The sequence below is a fragment of the Corvus hawaiiensis genome, chromosome 5 (genome assembly GCF_020740725.1).
Source record: "Corvus hawaiiensis isolate bCorHaw1 chromosome 5, bCorHaw1.pri.cur, whole genome shotgun sequence".
Lineage (NCBI taxonomy): Eukaryota > Metazoa > Chordata > Aves > Passeriformes > Corvidae > Corvus > Corvus hawaiiensis.
The window spans coordinates 23,690,077-23,708,968 of record NC_063217.1 but is presented as its reverse complement, the minus strand read 5'-3'; the positions used below and the strand labels follow the sequence as shown (position 1 = coordinate 23,708,968).

General features: G+C 42.0%; 1 protein-coding gene across 7 annotated transcripts in view; it reads right to left on the bottom strand.

Moving 5' to 3' along the window:
* The window catches only part of KLF3 (Kruppel like factor 3), a 30,034-nt gene extending 11,544 nt beyond the window's left edge, over window positions 1-18,490 (bottom strand). The window contains exons 1-3 of one of the 7 annotated variants that reach the window (XM_048304449.1): window positions 17,951-18,490; window positions 13,834-13,872; window positions 6,927-7,026 (exon numbers count right to left, since the gene is read on the bottom strand). In XM_048304449.1, the coding sequence (XP_048160406.1) occupies window positions 6,927-6,983 (57 nt within the window). In that variant the 5' untranslated portion in view covers window positions 6,984-7,026; window positions 13,834-13,872; window positions 17,951-18,490. Of the gene's footprint in view, window positions 1-6,926; window positions 8,994-11,079; window positions 11,101-13,833; window positions 13,873-17,348; window positions 17,504-17,950 lie in introns of those variants that run through there. The other 6 variants (XM_048304446.1, XM_048304451.1, XM_048304448.1 and 3 more) reach the window with 6 other exon arrangements.
* Between the last annotated feature and the right edge of the window lie 402 nt (window positions 18,491-18,892).

Sequence of the window (18,892 nt, the reverse complement as noted above, 5' to 3'; positions counted from 1 at the left end):
GGAGTTCAACTGGGCTTACAACTGCAAGTAATGGGTCCCAATCAACTGCTAAAGTAATTGAAAAACAATCATCACTAAAGCAAGAAATTAAGTATCTGAACCGTACAATCATTACAAAATACACAGCTAAACTATGTAAGTAATGGGCGAGAAACTCAAAAGTGCAAAAGGTAAAATCTAAACCTTTCTAAACAATTTTTTGAGATATAAAGCAGCTAACTAGCCAGTCTATAGTTTTGGAAGATGAGTACAAGGATAAACTTTTGGTGTGTTGGAAGAATATTCCTGTTAGTGGTAGCTAGCAGCTCCCATTAAAATATAAACCCCAAAGCTAATCTTGAGCTATGTGATGATCTCCACATTTTAGTAACAATTTTTACATATATATATATGTATTATGTAAGTAACACACATATATATGGTGATTTTTGTAAACCACAAAGTATTAACATTCACTGCAGAGTGCAGTATCATTAAACAAATATCCAGATCGATACTGCATTTAAAAACTGTTGAAAACTAAGGTTGTTTACCAACAGCTATCTCACAGTGGAGACTGATGTGCTGTTCCAACACAGCAGAGAGACACAGAAAATGCAAAGCACACAAATTTTTAGTCCTGTTGTCAACCTTTTGAAATAAAGTGGTATCTTTGGATTTTAGGTAAGTAAACTAACATTAAGAAACTAATTAATTCGTTGGCACCAAAATATTTTGATGAGTGGGATTTGAAAAATGCTCAAAATGGTAGAAAGTAAACCAGATCAGAAATATAAAACTACTGTATTTTTATAAAATTATTTCCATAACATTTCAATTATTTTTCTTCCTGGGCTGAAGAATCTTCCTGGTTTCTTACCTCTGTCTTCCCTGTGAGGGAACACTTAGTTCATTTTAAATGTCAATGTTAATTGGAGGTATTTTTGCAAATTACACAAATGTAATTTTCTTCTTTTCAGTTACAGTTTGAAACACTGAGTTTAGAAAATACTACATTTTCCTCCCGCATTCATAGCACTGTGATAAAACAATGCTGAGTCACTCGGTTTATAGAACATTCAAATAAAGCAGCACACACAATGGTGATTAATCTTCAAACATTTAAATCTCTGAAAGCTATATATTTACTTTATGACTATTCTTACTAATTCCATCTACAGAAACATTCATCTTGATGGTAATTGGCTCATCAGAATTTTATGAAATGCCATTATTGCAAGAAGTGCTGTCTGTAGACTTGCCAGCACGGCTGAGCCAAGCAATGAAATTATTAGCATTCTAAGTGAAGTAGACCACTAAATATTGATATAACTTAGTATTTAACAGCATTTAGTGTCAATTAAATCTGATCAAATTATGGGCATAGCCCAAAAATCTAAATTTTAACAGGTAAGAACCATTAAATACCTCTGTTAAAACTCCTGTTATTGGTTTACAGTACAAAGTTCACCCAGCTTCAACAAGCTGTAAACATTCCACCACTAAGCATCAGTGCATTTTACAGTGCTGCAGACTTGTCAGGGATGATCACAATGTCATTGCCTATGAACTTTTCTTCCACTGCAAGAATGTTAAAAAGGAAAAAGCCTGTGCAATTTACATCTCTAGGAATTAATCTATTTAAGAATGAAGCATCTCTACCTGTAACCTTTCTATATAAAGTTATCCTCGTTCAACTCTTCAAAGGTGTGTGTCTGTGTTGAAAAAAATACCCCACTATTAAAATGTTGTACACTAAACTCTAAAGTAGAAACTCTAAAGTAGAAATATTAAGTAACATATATTTAGATAAGCAAATAATACTTTCCACGAATTAGGAAGAAAATAATGATGTTTTTAAGAAGTGATTATTTTAGGAACTTGGTATTTTACCCCATATGCCTCACATTATCTTCCATAGAAGGTTTTCATTGTTGTAATTAAGCCAGCACAGACTTAATATCAGCTGTTTTTTCTGTCAGTTTTTGAATAATTTTCCTAAACTTTTCTTTCTTCTGCTGTTTTAACTGCTACTCTATCTGAATTGCAGATGAAGTTGCCATAGAAAAATGTGGTGTGACAAATTATGATGTGTTTGGGGAAAAAAAAGAATGAAAAAGTTGAGAAGGATGCTAGGACAATGAAAAGGAGAGTATCTGCTGTGAATCAGACACTGGTGAAAAACAGTTTTGCTTCCCTACAAATGAAGTCTTGTGGAAACCCTGTTCATTTGGAGTAAGTCACACTCAGATCTATCCTGGCACTGCAGTTAAGCTTCCTGTATCTTTTAGCATAGCAGAGTTTCAGTTTCTAGCTCCCTGGGATACAGCAATTGCCATTAGGTTGATGTGAAACACTGCTTTCAAATTTGGTGTCTATTTTCCTTCCTTTGCCAGGGAAACAGACAGTACCCCTTGGGGAATATGGGATGGGAGAGTAAGGATGACTTCACAATCTCTCTCAGTAAATAGGAAGCATTAACTACAGCAAAGAAACAAACAAAAAAAAGCCCAACTTTTACTTCTGTTTAGTTTTCTAAATGCCACCAAGTGCAGGAAGCAGGAGCGTGGTTCACGGCTGACAAGGGCAGTCTTTTCTCACCTGTCCTACAGTTTATGCAACGTATTCTGGTGGAACAATGGAAAATTAGGTATCGTTGCTCTGTTTGCCTAAAATATTTAAGGTGATACATTTTCCTTTAATTTCTTCTGTGGGAATTAACAGCATATGCATGAGTTTGGTCTGATTTGGACTGAAAAAACTTGGACTGAAAAAACCCCAACAAATTCCCACTTTCCTCTAACTTCTGCTTTCCTAGACATCCCTATGCAGAACAGTATGTCACAACAGCAGATCATTATAATGATGCGAGATTGTATTTCAACATATATCCCCTCACAGTCCCCATCTAGCTCTTTCTATGTTTGATATCATCACTTTCCCTCTTCAGGCCTTACCAAGCAATTAATTTCCCTTTCCTTGCTGTTTGTCCATAATAAAACCCAGAGTAGTGAAGCTAAAAAGAAACTAGAAAATAAATCAAAGGAACTAATTTTGAGTCATATCCATGTGGCTCATCCAATTAAAACAAAAAACATGTGGCTCATCCAATTAAAACAAAAAAATCCCAAAGAAGAATCACCATGCTTTTCCTCTTGTCAATCTGTCAAGCATATAGATAGCCCAAACATTTCACATGCACTCCTATCACCTCCAAAAAGACTGCAGCTTTCACAAGGAGACATTATCAAGCACCACTCTGAAATAATCTGCCAAATTCTGCTACACCAAACATCTTAAAAGCTACACAACTGTATGAATTTAAAATTTAGCCCGCCTCTTGAAAAAACAGGTAAGAAATATTAAGTACTTCTGTTAAAACTCCTGTTATTGGTTTACAGTACAAAGTTCACCCAGCTTCAACAAACTGTAAACATTCCACCACTCAGCATCAGTGCGTTTACAGTGCTGCAGACTTGTCAGGGGTGATCACAATGTCATTGCCTATGAACTTTTCTTCCATTGCAAGAATGCTAAAAAGGAAAAGCCTGTGCAATTTACATCTCTGAGAATGCTTCTGGCCAACAAGTCTATTTTAAAGAACAAGCATCCATCGGTGTAACCTAATCCTAAGAATACCAGGTGGAAACTGGAGGAATAACTGTCTGCATGCTCATATAGTTTATGCATTCTTTGATGGGGGAGCAATTAACCATTGTGATTGATTTTGGTGCACACCAGCCTGCAAAAGGGTAGAAATGCTGCTGGAGACTGGGACAACTGGTCTCCTGAGACTGTGAGAAGCTTCCAAGTAGATTCCCCCTTCCCAGGAGGGAGGCCAGCAGAGTATGCCCACAGCAAACACTGGAACACTCACTTTTGGATGGGTGAGTAAAAATGCCAAGATTCAGTCACATACAAAGTTAAAACCCTGAAGTACTTCCACAGGTGCTTTGTTCCTTTGTAGTTGTGCATTCTGCAAGGCCAAAGACTGTAAACATTTCTAGCTGAACCTGCTTATAAATATACATTATAACCCTTTAGACCTGATTATATTATATGCTGTATTGGCAATACTTAGGTACTGTATTATCAATAAATCTAATCATAATGACCCACATAATCAGCATCATACTTCTTGTGCCTGACCAAGTCTTCTCTCTACTATTCTGCTACACAGATTAAAAACTCTTTATTCCAATTCAAACAAAAAAGCAACTTGTTTCACCAAATGCTAACTGGTATTTGTCCAAATGTTTAAAAAGTTCTCACAGCAAATAGGTACTCTTTTAGGTAGGACTCAGATGACTTTGTCAGTGTTCATTAAGAACTATCATAATATATGTTCAATAATCCATTTCAATAAATGGCATGAGCTGTTGGTAGAGTGATGAAATAGTGTGGGTGCGAGCTTCAGTCACCTGAGAAGTATAGTTAATCCTTTCAGCCACACACCCTGAAACACAGTGGTGTCTAAACTACTAGTTTCCTTCTCCCCCTCCAACTACCATGATGTTTTAAAGAGAGACAGACTTTACACCTACAGTGTATGTTCAAATAGAAGAGTGAGTTATTCCTAAGGGGCTTAATTTAATTTGGCCTCTAACGATACTATCAGAATGAAAGATGCAATACAAATAATCCAGATTTTGGATTTTTGGGTTCTGTCAGCCTGCTATGCTTAGCACCTCACAACATCACACTAACATTTTCTCTCCCATTCCACCTCCTCAAAAGGCGGTCAAGAAAACTAACTTACTCAGTGGCTGCTATCCTATCCTATGTTCTCTTCATATCACAATATCTCCCCTTAGAGGTGTCTCCAGAGCAGTTTTGGTTGTGGAATCAGGGCTCCAAGGAAGCCACAAGACCAAGAAGAGCGGAGAGCTCGAGGGCTTGGGTCTAAGCAGCCTACGTGTGTACAGAAGCTGAAACATGTGCTCCTCAGCCTGAGGGAAAACAAAGTAGTCTCCAATGAGGGAAACCTCACTCAGAAACCATACTTTCCTCTGGACTTTCTGCTTTTTCTTTTCTGCTTTTTTTTTCCCTTATACAGTGGTGAAAAGAAAAACATACAGAGGTGGTAAAATGCTCCAAGTAGTCTTTAACAGCTGGTCAGAGTGACTACACTTGACTTACGAGAAGACTCCAGAGGTCCAACCCATGGAAGGCACCACATCACTAGGAGAAGGATATGGTACAGAATAACCAATATTTGGAACCCCAGTCTTGAAATGCACTTGCCTCAGAAATGCTCCCTTGTTCTTCCCACTGCAGTTTTTCCTTCATCTGCTGGTCTGGGAAAGACTGCTTGCTCCTCTCCTGGTGGAGGGACTGACTCTGCCCATCTGGCAGAAGCACACAACTGTTTGGGGCATTTGTGTGTCTTGTGCAGAACCCCAAACCATTGCAGAACCTTCTTTGGGAGATGAAGGCAGACGTGCACAAAAGGCGGCCCAAAAGACAGTAGTGACACTTCTTTTGTAAAACCAGCCTATTTTCTGCTTTCAATGGACACCATTAGATAATCTTAGATTACAGCAGATAATCACCACTAATCTTAATATGGTTACACAATAACCATGATTAAAGTGACAGACAGGCTGGCCAACACAAAGGTTCCTTTTTGACCCAAATATTGGAATTAATCACACTCGTACCTTCAGTGACAGTTAGTTTTCTATCATTACTCTCCAGCAAATAAACCCCAGGAAAGTCAAACTGTAATTTTAAAATGCATATAAACTTAGCTCCCGGAAGTGTTACTAATAGCACTGAAGAAATCCGACTGCTTACAGATGCATTTAAATTTATGAAAATTACTCTTTATTTTAAATAAAACAGGAAGCAAACTTTCCATTGAAAGATGCCATTCAGAGCACAAGTTTAATATACTCTTGAGTTATGTACACTGACTTCACCCTTTTAATGGATCAGCCTTTCTAGGGGTGTGGTTTCATATTACACTTCATCTGTTATTGCAGGCTACTGCTGAAAGTGGAGGTCCTATTCTCTCATCCTCCCCCTCCGCTTGCTCTAATATTGAGCAGCTGCCCAGTATGAGTCAGATCAGCTTCATGATCTAACAAAAAAATTAGTATTTTTGGTGGGTTAGCAATTCTGACCATTCAGTGAGCTGATCCAAAGGTTCCAAATCATTCTAGGACCACACAGTTCTTCAGTCACACAAAAGAGACACAAAGCTGGCAAGGAGAGAGCAAAGTCAAAACCTTTCCTTTCAGCAGCAGCCTGTATCATCACAACTGTCATTGTACTGCTCCCACCTACATGTTCCTGCTGCTGTGGCTTAGCAGACTCTTCTCTGAGATGACCCTATACTCTAAGTTCATGGAAAACTAAGCCAATTTTAAAGAAGTGTCTCCTCTTCCCCCTTTTTCCCCACATTCCTTCTCCACTGCCCTAGTTCTCATCTGTTCACATGGTAAAGTAGTGCAACCAGTTTACCCAGCAAAAAGCCATTGGTGGGTTGGGTTTTTGCAGGATTAATTTTCTGCTGTTTAGAGCATGGGCACCTGTTACCACAACCAAGAGAAAAAGAGAAAAAGGCACAGCAAGAAGTTGTCCACCTAGTTCAAGGGTGTAACATAAACCACAGGCTACGGACACTTCACCATGAAGCATGGCAACTTAATTTCAACCCACCTCCATCAGCAGCATGAGCTACAGAGATGGTATTTACAAAGCAGTGGCTCAGGAATACTCAGATGCTCTCTCCTCTGATAAGCAACGGGTCAGGTCATTTAAGGCAATAAATTAATAAAGTACAGAAAGTTTTCCTAGAATGTGAATCTGATTGCACTAAGAACAAAATATAGCTTCACATGCTTTCCTAAGCTAGTCCACAGCTTAATTACATCTCATTATGAATTTAAAGGTGGAAAAACTAAAGAGTCATCTTTAGGGCCAATGTATTTTAAAAGTCTTACCACTGAAACAGGCTCCATGGCTTCTTGCTTGATAGGGACTGGGTCAAACATTAGCATCTTTTTTATTCACCTGTTCTGATACCTCTGATGTTCTGTCCTGCTGGGGAAAGACAAGGTGTGAGAAAGCCACAGGAAACACCCATATCAATTTTCTGAATTGTAGAGAACTTACTATTTTGTCAGATTAATGCGAATATTTATCCATCTCTAACATAGATTTTTTAATCTTCGACTGAATTTATCGCAATTTTTTTCCTTCTAAATTGCTATTCAAACAAAGGGGCATCTGCTCACTTTAATGCAAGCTAATTTGAATTTTTGTTGTGCATGTCAGGACACTAAGACCACAGAATTTTCACTTTCATTAGCTGTCAAGTGCTTTAACACATCACAGTTTAGACCAGGCATTTCTCATCAGCATTAAAACCTCAGAATAATCTTGTTTATACAAGTGAACTGATTCTGGAGAGGATCTCTCTTTCCTAAGAATACTAACAGAAACACTCAATAGATATCACATACAGTGACACTGATATCAATGCAAAAAAAAAAGATTTAAATTCAAGACTAACTTGGACTACATTCAACATGCTGCAATGACTTAACAGAAAAAATGCATCAGTAATTATGACATAATAGATTTACTGAGAATTCAACAACTATTTGTGCTAACTGTGCAAAATAAAAGCACTTTAAAAAATCCGTTTGCATTCTGTGCAGCTTCAGGGCTTTTTTTTTTTTTTCAGTGTTAAACCTTACTTGTCCTATCTCTAAAAGCTTGAAATAAAAGTATTTAGTGTAAAGCATGTCATAACTATCATACTACACATTTGCCATACCTCTTCTGGGTAAAGCCATAAGGGTACACAGAGAAACTACAGGGAAGCAAAGGGAAGTTGTTCGCAATGACATTTAGATGGTGCCAAGCTGTTCACAAATCACTCGAGGTTATACATTATATGACTGATGTCAAAGGGGCAAGTTCTGACCGGACACCGTAAATTTCACAGCCCTGCCTGGAAGTGGTACGACCTCTTTTAAGATGCGAGGACAAAAGTAAATGACACAAATTCAATTTGGCCAGTAGATGGCACTGGAAAGAAGCGAATACAGCCAGACTCCACCATCTGCAATTCACCCCACAGGACAGGCTGGAGGCTCACCAACAGGTTCGTAGCTGTGGCCGGCGAATTCTCCCAGAAATGTAAATGAACATTTTAAGATGCACCTGCTCAAATTAAAACAGTTCTAATAAGCCTGCACTAATGAGCAATCTTGCAGTTAACATGTGTTTATAGATCAAAATTTGTTAAGAGCTTCCAGAGAAAGATGGCATGAGTTACAAGCCAACCATTAGTTATTCAGGTACAAAAACAAAGTTTAAAGACTTTTGGAAATCTATTACAACAGTGTGCATTTTGAATAATGGAAACAAGCAAGCAGCAGAAGTAAATTATAGTATCTTCATAATTCATCTTACAAAAGGTGAAGGCCTGACAAAAACAAATCACAAAACTAAAGTGAAACAAATAACGCAGCTTAATGTAATTTCCAGTTTAAACATAGTATGTAGTTTTCATTTGGGAGCAGTCGTGTAAGATGGCACTATTTGCTAAAAGTTGTGGTAATTCCGTAAATACCTTAAGTATGTTTGTGAGAAGGTTATTAATTATACTACTTTCTTTGGATGGTTATCTTTTACATAACCATTATCTAAGTTATCTTTTTCAGGTTTTCAACATTTCACATAGCTAGAACTAACATTTCAGAATACTGACTTCCCAGAAATACATCCACATATCTATGCATCATTCATATTCTCACACATTCATCCACATTGTGAAAACAGAAAAGTTGTACTTTTAGACATGAAAAATGTTTACAGTAAAATGTAGCCACTCAGAGCTCCTACGTAAGAATTTGGAACTAATTCCTTTCAGGTTTCCAGAAACTTTTGATTTTTAGTTTGTATGTGCATAGATAAAGTGACACAACAATGTGTACTTTAGTGAAGGAATAAAGGAAGGAAGAAAGGAGAAAAGATAGGGAAAAAAGAAGAGGAAGGGGAGAAACAGAGAAAAAAGAGAAGGGAAGGGAAGGGAAGGGAAGGGAAGGGAAGGGAAGGGAAGGGAAGGGAAGGGAAGGGAAGGGAAGGGAAGGGAAGGGAAGGGAAGGGAAGGGAAGGGAAGGGAAGGGAAGGGAAGGGAAGGGAAGGGAAGGGAAGGGAAGGGAAGGGAAGGGAAGGGAAGGGAAGGGAAGGGAAGGGAAGGAGAAAAGTTTGTTCTAAGTAACTGCAATGATGCTCATCCTTTCTTTAATTTTTTTAAACTGTATTTTCTTCAGTTTAAGAGTCACTCCTTCTCACCTTTTACTCCAAGAAAGTGTGTGAAAAGACACTTGATACACATTTCACATGTCACGCTACATATTTCCGTGTTTCCTGAGATAGCTCTAAATTACTGTACAGGAATTAAGCTGACAGAGACAACAGGAAGTGTACTACTCTGAACAGAAGTGAAAAGTAATTCTCAATCTTTCCCAAGTGCAGTCATCTAAGAACAGCAAAGGAAAACTTTACTTTTATGTAAGTTACTATGCTTCATCAGAGTATAGGAATCAATCAATCTTCATCACCTTACTCTTAAGCAGAAGGTTTCTTTTCCCGTTTTGATAGTGACTGGAAACCAATTTTCAAGAAAGGAAAATTAATTAAGATGTAACACTTGGTTCTGTAGGATTGCTACAAAGTCAGTGTAAGTCAGCTTTGGATCTGGCATTTAAAATTTAGCTCAAAAGGATGTTTTTCTGAGGCTGCAAATAAACTCACAAAAACCTGCTCTTTGTATTTAAAAATGATGCTCCAAATTGATAGCCTGGACCACACTCATGAGCAAATATGTGCATGTACACTCACACACGAATAAAGCATGGTACTTCCATTAAAAAGCAGATAGTTTTTCCCAGTATATTTGTAAAATCATGCCTACTAACTCAAAACTTTTCAGTCTTTCTCTCCTAAACATTTGAGAAGGGGGCAATAGGGAAGGTAAACAGTCTTGCCTGTTTCTATTACAGAGGAATGAAAAAACAGTTGGGTTCTACTTTACAGAGTGATTTCAGAATGTACTTGTTTGAAGGCCTGCAAATTGTTTAGTACTTACAAATAATTTCTGGAAAATCAAAATACCATCTCTCATTCTTGAGGTGCCCTGGAAAACCCGATGAGGTGACAACAATATATTAACGTTAAATGTATTAAAAAATAAGAACCTTTGCCTTTCACTGTATTAGGTAAACTATTTTGCATTAAAGGGTTTTCTCATGTGAGGTAAAAGAATTTAAAATGAATGTAATCTGAAACTAAACAATTAACTACAATCCAGTAAGCAAACATTCCACCCTCTCTTTTTTTTGCTCTCCCTCTTTTTTTCTGCTAACAAGCCACCCAGTTTTACTTTCTTGCCTCCTCCCATTCACTCCACCCTGTGGATCTCTGCCAAGTCAGTCCAACTTGTCCAAACAGGACACAGCTTTTGATAAGATTTTGCTCACACCCCGCACTTCAGAAAGACGAATGAAGCAACTGGGTTTTGCATGCAAATAAGGACAGGTGCAATGTAAAGTCCAGGCAAAGTCCCTCAGTATTCTCCTATCAGAAGTCCAGCGAAGACAGCAAGCCAGAAACACCACAAACTCTGCCCTTATGATCCAATATACAGCAAGGTATCCATTCCAGAAGGGAAATTCATTATTGTTAGACTTCATCGCCTTGTCAGAATTAAAGACTTCTCAATATTAACTTCCTGACAGGTGTATGGTTTATTGTTTCAGAGACATAATTAAGATTAAATGAAAGCTTAAAGGTACTTAAATGTGTATTCTGACAATAAGGGCTTGTATGGATTATTTACCCTGGATGAAATGTGCAAAGTGGTCAAAAAATGCCCTCAGACTACACATCTGCACTGCAGAGCAGCTGGAAAAGGGCAACCACAGCGCAGCTACTCCCAGCAGCTCTGCACATCTACCTTCAAGGTCCACCAATGCCGCAGGCCTGTTATGAAATGAAAGGGTGGGGTGGAGGGCCAGTTTTGACTGCACATCCAGCAACAAAGGTTTATTCTAACATAAAGCCTGTGCTCTCAATAAATACCTGGAAAAGCAGTCAGTGACTGACTTTTGTTGCAGACAGGGGGGTGGTGACCATACATTCTGCCCCTCTTCACTCTGCCTGAGAACATATATAGGGTTTATTTCCTCAGTCTTTGTGCTGGAGGAAGCAAATGAATGCTGCCCCATGTACAGCAAGTCTTTGTCCTAGAAGCTTCAAGGTATGATTGTTATTGTCAGTATAATTACAGAATAATGCAATGGTATCTGCTAAATTAGCACTGCATGAGTGCCCTCTGCAAAGAACTGCAGCTCTTGCAGCACTGTCTGAATCCAGCAGCCAACATTAAGTCCCATTGCAAAAGCTCTTCAGTCCAAGCACTTTGGGACTCTTTGGGTTGCTCTGAACCTATGGCTTCTGTGAGCCTCAAGTCAAACTTCCTCTGATACAAGGGAGAAACAATAGTATCAGAAGATTCTCCACTGATGAAATCCAAAAGGGAAAGGAGGTTTTCCAAACCCAAGTGAGTAGTCTTCAATGGAACCTCTAAAGAGTTTAACAGAGAGGAACCAGTTTCTGAGACCAACATTCCCTGCAGAAGGTAGAGAAACTGTTTTCCAGAGCTCATAACGTGTTTGCACTTTACTGTACCAGTTGCTCATCAAGACCTGAGTCAGCAAAAAAGTGTTTCTGAAGTTCCATTAACTTTAATGGGAAGTAAGCAAGTGCTTAACTGCACTTGACCCCAAAATAGCAGCAGGCAAAGAAGCTCTCCAGCTCAGCACAGCAGACTCGGCCAAATCAAGCAAGAGCAGTGGAAGGAACAAAGGTCTAGACACCGTGCTGTGGGAAGAGACCAGAGCAGCCAGACCATAAGGAACAGAGCAGAAGGAAAATCATTAAGAAGCAGCACACCAAGAAAATATTCTACTGATCAACAGCTTTCTGTGTTTATTTGCTGGATTTCCACTGGATAATAATAATAATTGTTGAAACAGTTAGAATATTTTGTAAAAGAAAACAGTACCTAGGCAAAAATTTTCTCCTTGAAGTTTTATTGATAGGTATTAAGAAAAAGAGCATTTCTACACAATTCTGGTATTTAGTATTTCAACTAATTTTGCTTCTTAGCAAAGACTTGAAAATCTTTTATCTTTATCCTTTCAGGACTGCAAGCAGGCTGAAAAACTTGTGTTTTGCACTTGTGCATCATAACTTTGTTGATGTCACCTTGTTTGACCTAGAACTTCTTTGACATAATCATTTATCACCTGTGTAGCAGACTAATCAGTATTTCCATTAAAATTCTGATAATACTATTGCAGGATCTTTGAAGCCATACGCCTGGAAATGGCTTTCTTGTATCCAAAAATCTTGGGCAAAAATATTTTCGAAGTGCTTGTTAAGAAAATATCTTTACCAAGGAACAACTGAGCCCATGTAAACCTTGTTCAATCTTCAGCTCTATAATTACTGAACCTAAGAGGAGAAAGAAAAGCTCTTGAGGCACCTCCATTAGACAATATTCTCCCTTATCAGGGCAGACTGCTGTCTGGTTTCCTGTCTCAAGCTACTTCTTAGAAGGAGAAACAGTCTAGTAAGGATAGAAGATCAGACTTTTGAAAACAAGTGAAGTATGTGGAATGGTATGATAATCTTTCTGTTCCAAACTGAACTTCATTTTGTTTTTGTTGTGTTTTTCTTAAGAGATTAATTTTTAAGATAATTTAAAAGGAGAAAGAGTAAACCTTTTTATTATGAGGGAAAAATGACAGAAAATAGTGTTCTCTTATGTGAAGGGTTCTGCTATTTCAGGAAATGTGAGAAAGAGATTAAACATTTTTTATAGCATGGGAAAGAAGAAAGAAAATCTAATCCTAGAGAAAGGATGTATACATTTATGAATAATAGCCTAAATGATTAATTTGAACAAGGATCGGAATACAGGGCAAATGTTGATGAACTTCTATGTACCTATGGAAATGAAAACTACCAGGGAGAAGAGGTGGACAGTGTAGTGGATAGAAATGTTACAGTGATCAGAGCAGCTTACTCTTTAAAAGTGGAAACTCTGTCATGTCTTCATGGATCAAGTTAGTTTGTTGGTAACACACACTGACTGCATGACAGGCAGACCATGCGTTTGGTTGGAGGTTTTTTCCCTTCTGAGTTAGTTTACTATTTAAAACCTGTTGGAGCTTTGTCTTTCCATTTGGCTGATCTACACTTACACTTCCTTCCCCTGGGAGATATCACCTACGGCTACAAAACCCTCAAAGGAAGCTTTGGCATCAAGTGAATGCTTCATGGGAAAGAGTTAAATCTCTCCTAAAACCAGCTCTGCCAAACTTCATATTCTGGATTGGAAGCAACTAGCCTCAGAATGAAAACACAAAGATTTAATGCTGACAGCATAAAAGAACTCTAAAAGACCTCCTGTTAATGGTGTTAATTAATATTTAAAAGTTGGTTTACAAAAATTATTATAATTTTAACCTCAGTTCCCTATTTTATAGAACTTCTGGCTACAAAAAGGTGTGAACCACAAAATTTACTGCATTTATTATACAGCAGTTTCCAATATTAAACACAGTTAAATGCCACTCTTTTCCTCTGTCTTTGGAAAAAAAAAAGATTAACTGTTTGAAATCTTGGGCAAATTAACAGTACAAGAATTAAAATATGTAATCGTGTTCTAATGGATAAACTCATCCACAGTGTTCTAAAACGAACAGAAAACCAACAAAACAAAAACAACTGAGAGCAACAAATTGAAATAATCAATAAACAACTTACCAAAACTGTGTAGCCAAATACTTCTTTTTATCTGGATTTCTGAACAGACAAAAAACAGTTTGCTGTAAGTATGTGCACATAATCCAATAAAAATTATTTTTTCACATATAATTAAGCTCTGAAAGAAGTTTAAAGTGTGTGTTTCAGATATTTCCTAAAGATACCTGCAATGATCTCACACAGCTAACCTGCAGCAACCAGAAAAGCAAGAGCAGGAGCTAAAAGACTACTTTAAAAACTATTGGGGGGAAGAGAGTAAAATGAAAAGGTGGAAGTATTTCTGTGTGTACAGAAGCCATACATATTCCAGCCCATAAGAGACAGAGAAGAATAAACACTCCATCTCGCATTTTCATCCAGGGCACACAGAGGTTAATGCAAGTCTTTCTCTCGATTTCAATGAACTTTGGCTTGGGTCCCTTTGCTCTTCCTCTGTCAGATCCAAAGCAATAGAAAGATTCGTGTTTTTCTCAATTTCCTCTCAATTTTCATTATATCTGCCTGCAACAGGGTGAGGGGGAAAGATAAATATAAAAACAGGAGTAAAACAATTACTGTTATGCCTACAGAAATGCAAAATGCGGAAGTACTTATTAATGCCAAAGATAAGTTAGACAGCGGTGCCTCATTTTCTTTATTACATCTGGAAGACAATGAATCTTTTAGTCTGTATAAGGAGAAAATACCTACTCCTTTTGAGATTTGGAAATACGAAGTGCTTATAGTGGGCCATTCAGGTTGAGTAACGGCCGAAGCCAAAACCCTCTCACAACTATGAGCCTACAGATGTGGACTTTTTTCTCACTTATACTCTTTATACATCAGTGCAACTCTGTGACTTTAATGGAGCTATTCCAGATCAGCTGATGAGCAAGCGAGAGCAGAAAACTGGCTCACAACTTTCTGGAGACTTGAGCTCAAGTTTTCAGTGAACAGAGTGAAGCTCTCCAGTTCACCCCCTTACTATACTGGAGTCGAGGGCGCGCGTTAAAGGTTAACTTGGAAACCTCGTTATGACATAACATAGGCATCTTAAGCAATCCCGAGTGTGTAGAGACACGATAACTCATCGGGTGGGGATTGGGAGTTGAGGGGCAGTGACAAGGGGCCTGGACGAGGCTACCGAACTGCCAGAAAACAGCCTGAAACAGGAAAGAGCACCACATATGCCACTTGGAATGTGTGACGCAAACCCCAGCCTTGAAACAAAGAACAGGAAACAGCTCTGCTGGCTGCGCTGGGGAGAAAGCACAGAGAAACATTTAGGCGGCCCTCCCTGACCCTATATTCATGAGCAGCTGGAGTCTTTTAAAACAACAACAGTGGGTGGAGGTGTTTGTTCATTGGGTGTGAATAAAAACACTGTCCTTATGCAGGGGACCTGCCCTATTTACAAACAGGCTCCCTTAAAATGAGGGAGCAGGAGATTTTAAGACACCACAGGTCAGGAGGATTCACTGAAACCTTCCCTTAGACCAGTTGGTTTATTACTGTATTTACAGAATGCCAGTAGCTAAACAGAGCTCTGGCTTCATGACATCAACGAGGCAGCACCCAGCCTGGCAGCAAGCACCTTCTTCGCAGGCAGAGCTGGGGGATGAGACCGTGACAGGAAGGATTTGTAAAGCTTGGGTCTGCTCCTGGACAGTGGCTCACTCACGCTCAATACTGTTCCATAGCTGAGGACCAACGTCACTCAGTACACCCAAGAATATTTTTCTAAGCCATCACACGCTTAGCCTTTCACATCCCTGTTTTCATACACACTCAAGACTTCATTTCAGAATTTGATTTCCCATGAATTTACTACTTTTATTTTTGACGCACCCAAATATACAGCTGAATAAATGAAATGAGCTGAAGCCGAGGAATAGCACAACTTGTCTAGATTTCATGCAGCAGAATAACTTCAACACTTGTTTTCCTTCAAAGCTGTGGTCTCAAATACTCTCTCTTCTCTTAGGTACCTTGCATCAGTTATTTATATACCACGGATGGGACATCTAATATTATCAAATGTGAGAAAGTGTTACAGCAAATTACGTGGATGACTACCACAGCAACACCAATGAATGCTGTGGGGTTTCGAGGTTGGACTTTAATAACGAACACAGGGTAAAAACTGGCTAATACAGCATCTACACAGCAACGTGTGGGTGTAGGTTTTTTGCCAATAGTATCAGTTCCTTACTTCTTCATACTGAATAACTGGAAATATAGGTAATTTGGTGATTGTATAACATCTCTATTACTGCTGAATCTTCAACTCATCTCACTCACCTTTACATCACTATTTATCTGAAAGCTTTTGCTTTTGGCTAAACAGGTGTTACCTAGGTCAAATGCTCACAGTACCTAAGGGCTCCCTTGCAGCTCTGCAAATTGGAGGAAATTTTGCTTGGATTCTCAGGGAAGGGATAGACCATTTAGCATTCTTTCCTGCCCCCACCCCTTGCCCTGACCCCTAGTCTCTCTTGTGATCTGTACCATAACTATAACAAGGTGCACAGGGAAAAACCACAGGAATATTTGCCTGCTTGTGAAAAAAAAGCTAGTCAAGTCAGCTTCAGGTTTTATATTTTGATGCTAGACAATAACAATTTATTCTTAAAAATACAAGGTGAAAGCTAATTTGAAATAAGTATCTTCTGGGTCAGGTGGGATTATCAAATCCAGATGTAATTCCTTTCACACAAGTACCAGTTGCTCATGTGATTATCATGCCAGTGTATCTTAAAAGTATTCGATGGAAAAGTCACTAGTCAGCAGCCATATAACTCTTTGTTTTCAATACAGGTAATGTATATTTATGAATATTAGTTTAAATGAAGTCTTCAGAGCTCTCCTATCAGACACCCAAATTCAGCTTTTCCCAACAATTAAACCTTCAGAGTTCAGTTCCACAACCAGTGACACCTCCTGAATTTTCAAAGGTGAGGAAGTGAATAAAACACAGCAGACAGTGCAAGTACAGTACCTGAACCAAAAGGGAAGTGTACAAAACAACTTTAATGTATTTCTGTATGTAACTCGGGAACGACCACTTGAGCTACTCTGAACTAGGTCTTTCTCCCAAGCTCCGGTTAAGGTGCTGTGATCTCCCAGCGCAGGCTCGCGTTGCTGAGCCTTCTTTTGCCAGGGCTCCCCTAGCTGTGCCAGGCACTCACCTCACAGCAGTCCAAAGCAAGTAACTCCTATTCCCCTTTCGGTTAAAGACAAATAAACAGAGATCCAGGAAAAAAAAAAAAAAAAAACAACAAACAAAAACCCACCAACAAATGGCATCTAGCAAAGGCAAGGTTATTTCTAACTCCACACTTCACTGCTGTGCTGTCCCACGTTTTACCTTCGCCTGCATGACGGCCAAGCGGTGCTAAGGTGACCTGACAATACGAGGGGCAGACTTTTGAGAACCGATTTCATCCTAGACTTCACCAGGAGTTAAACGGGGGACATGGCGCCTGCCGATCCGCTCCGCGCTACGGGTGGGACACGGCCCGGACGCAAGCTCCTACCCTGCCATCTCGCCCGTCGCCCGCGGAACCGAGTGAACCCGCTGTACTTTCCACCTCGGTTTGGTCGGGCACTGTATCCCGCCCAGGATCCGATGGCACTTCAGTCTCTGCCCGAAGATGCGCCTGCCCGGCCCCGGCGAGAGGCCGGGGGCTGCGGCCGCGTTGGGCGGGAGAGCGGCCCCGAGGGGCGGGCGGCCCGCGGGCCCTCCCGCCGAGGACAGGCGGGCGGGGAAGGGCGCCGGGGGAAGGCGCCCCCCCGAGCGGCCCCGCCGGCCACACAGGTGCGCTGCTTGCCCGGCGGGCGCGGCGACACGGCGGCCCTGCGCCCCCGGCTCCCGCCGGCCGCACAGCGAGTTTCCCGGGTGCCGCGGAGGGAGTCCCGCTCTGAGCCCCCGCGGCAAGTCCTGCTCCCCCTTCCCAGCAACTGCGGCCTGACGGAGACCCAGTTCCCGCCACCCCCGGGGCGGCTGCGGCTCCCGCGGCGTCACCTTGCCGCCTCGGGCTCCGCACTGCTCGCAGCGCCTGGAAACTTTCCTTGTCCGGCACCTCATCCCGCAGCCGGCACAGCCCGGCCCCCGCATTACCCCCGCCCTCACACTTACGCTCGGCGGGCGGTGCGGGGCGCGCCGCGATTCCGTCGGCTCCCGCAGCGCCGGGGGTCGCGGTAGGTGGCGGGGCTGGGGGCGCTCCCGTGGGACCGAGGCGCGAGGCCGGCGTGTCCCGCGTCCCCGCGGCTGAGGCGCCTCGGCGGTGTCTCCGGGTCTGTGTGCGAGGAGGAGCAGCGCGCTCCCGCCCTCCGCCCGCTCGCCTTCCCCCCGGGCTCCTGGCACCGGGCCGCGCTGTCACATGACGCCGGCGCCGCTCGCCCTGCCAGGCTCCCCGGGCCGGCGGGGTGAGTGGCGGTGGGAGGGTCACAGCAGGGAGCGCGGCCGGGCGGGTCCCCGCCCGCGGGGTGGAGGCTCCGCCGAGGGGCCGGGGCAAGTCACCACTCACAAACAAGCGGGCACGCACTGACTACGCGCCCACCCTGCCTCCCGGGGGCAGACAGCCTCTCACAGACACTTAATTAACCCCAGCAGCCTGGGGAGGAGAGGGGAGGGGAACAGGGCCGCCCCACCGAGAAACCTGCCCGTCCAGCTCCTCCTCCCCGCCCGTGTGTCAGGCAGAGGCGTGCACCTGGCAGCAGCCCTGCGGCAGGGCGCACCCCTCCCTGCTTCCCTCCCTCCGCGTCCACCCCGGCCGACCTGCGGCGGCAGCAAAACAACAGCAACACCCAGCGCCCGGGGGGAAGGAAGGGAGGTGCTCACGCTGGGCCGCTGCCGCCGAGCTGGCTTCGCCAGCGGGGGCTGGGAAAGGGCGCGGGGCGGCCGCTCCCCGGCCCTGCCGCCGCGGGCTGCCTGCGCCGCGCCCCGTCGCGCCGAGGGAGGTGGCGGGGCCGGGCGGGGCGAGGGCCGGAGCGCGGCAGGCGTGGGGCAGAGGTGTCGGCGCGGCTCCGCCCCGGCTTGGCGGCTCGCCCGCCGGGACCGCCGGCTGCTGAGGCCCGT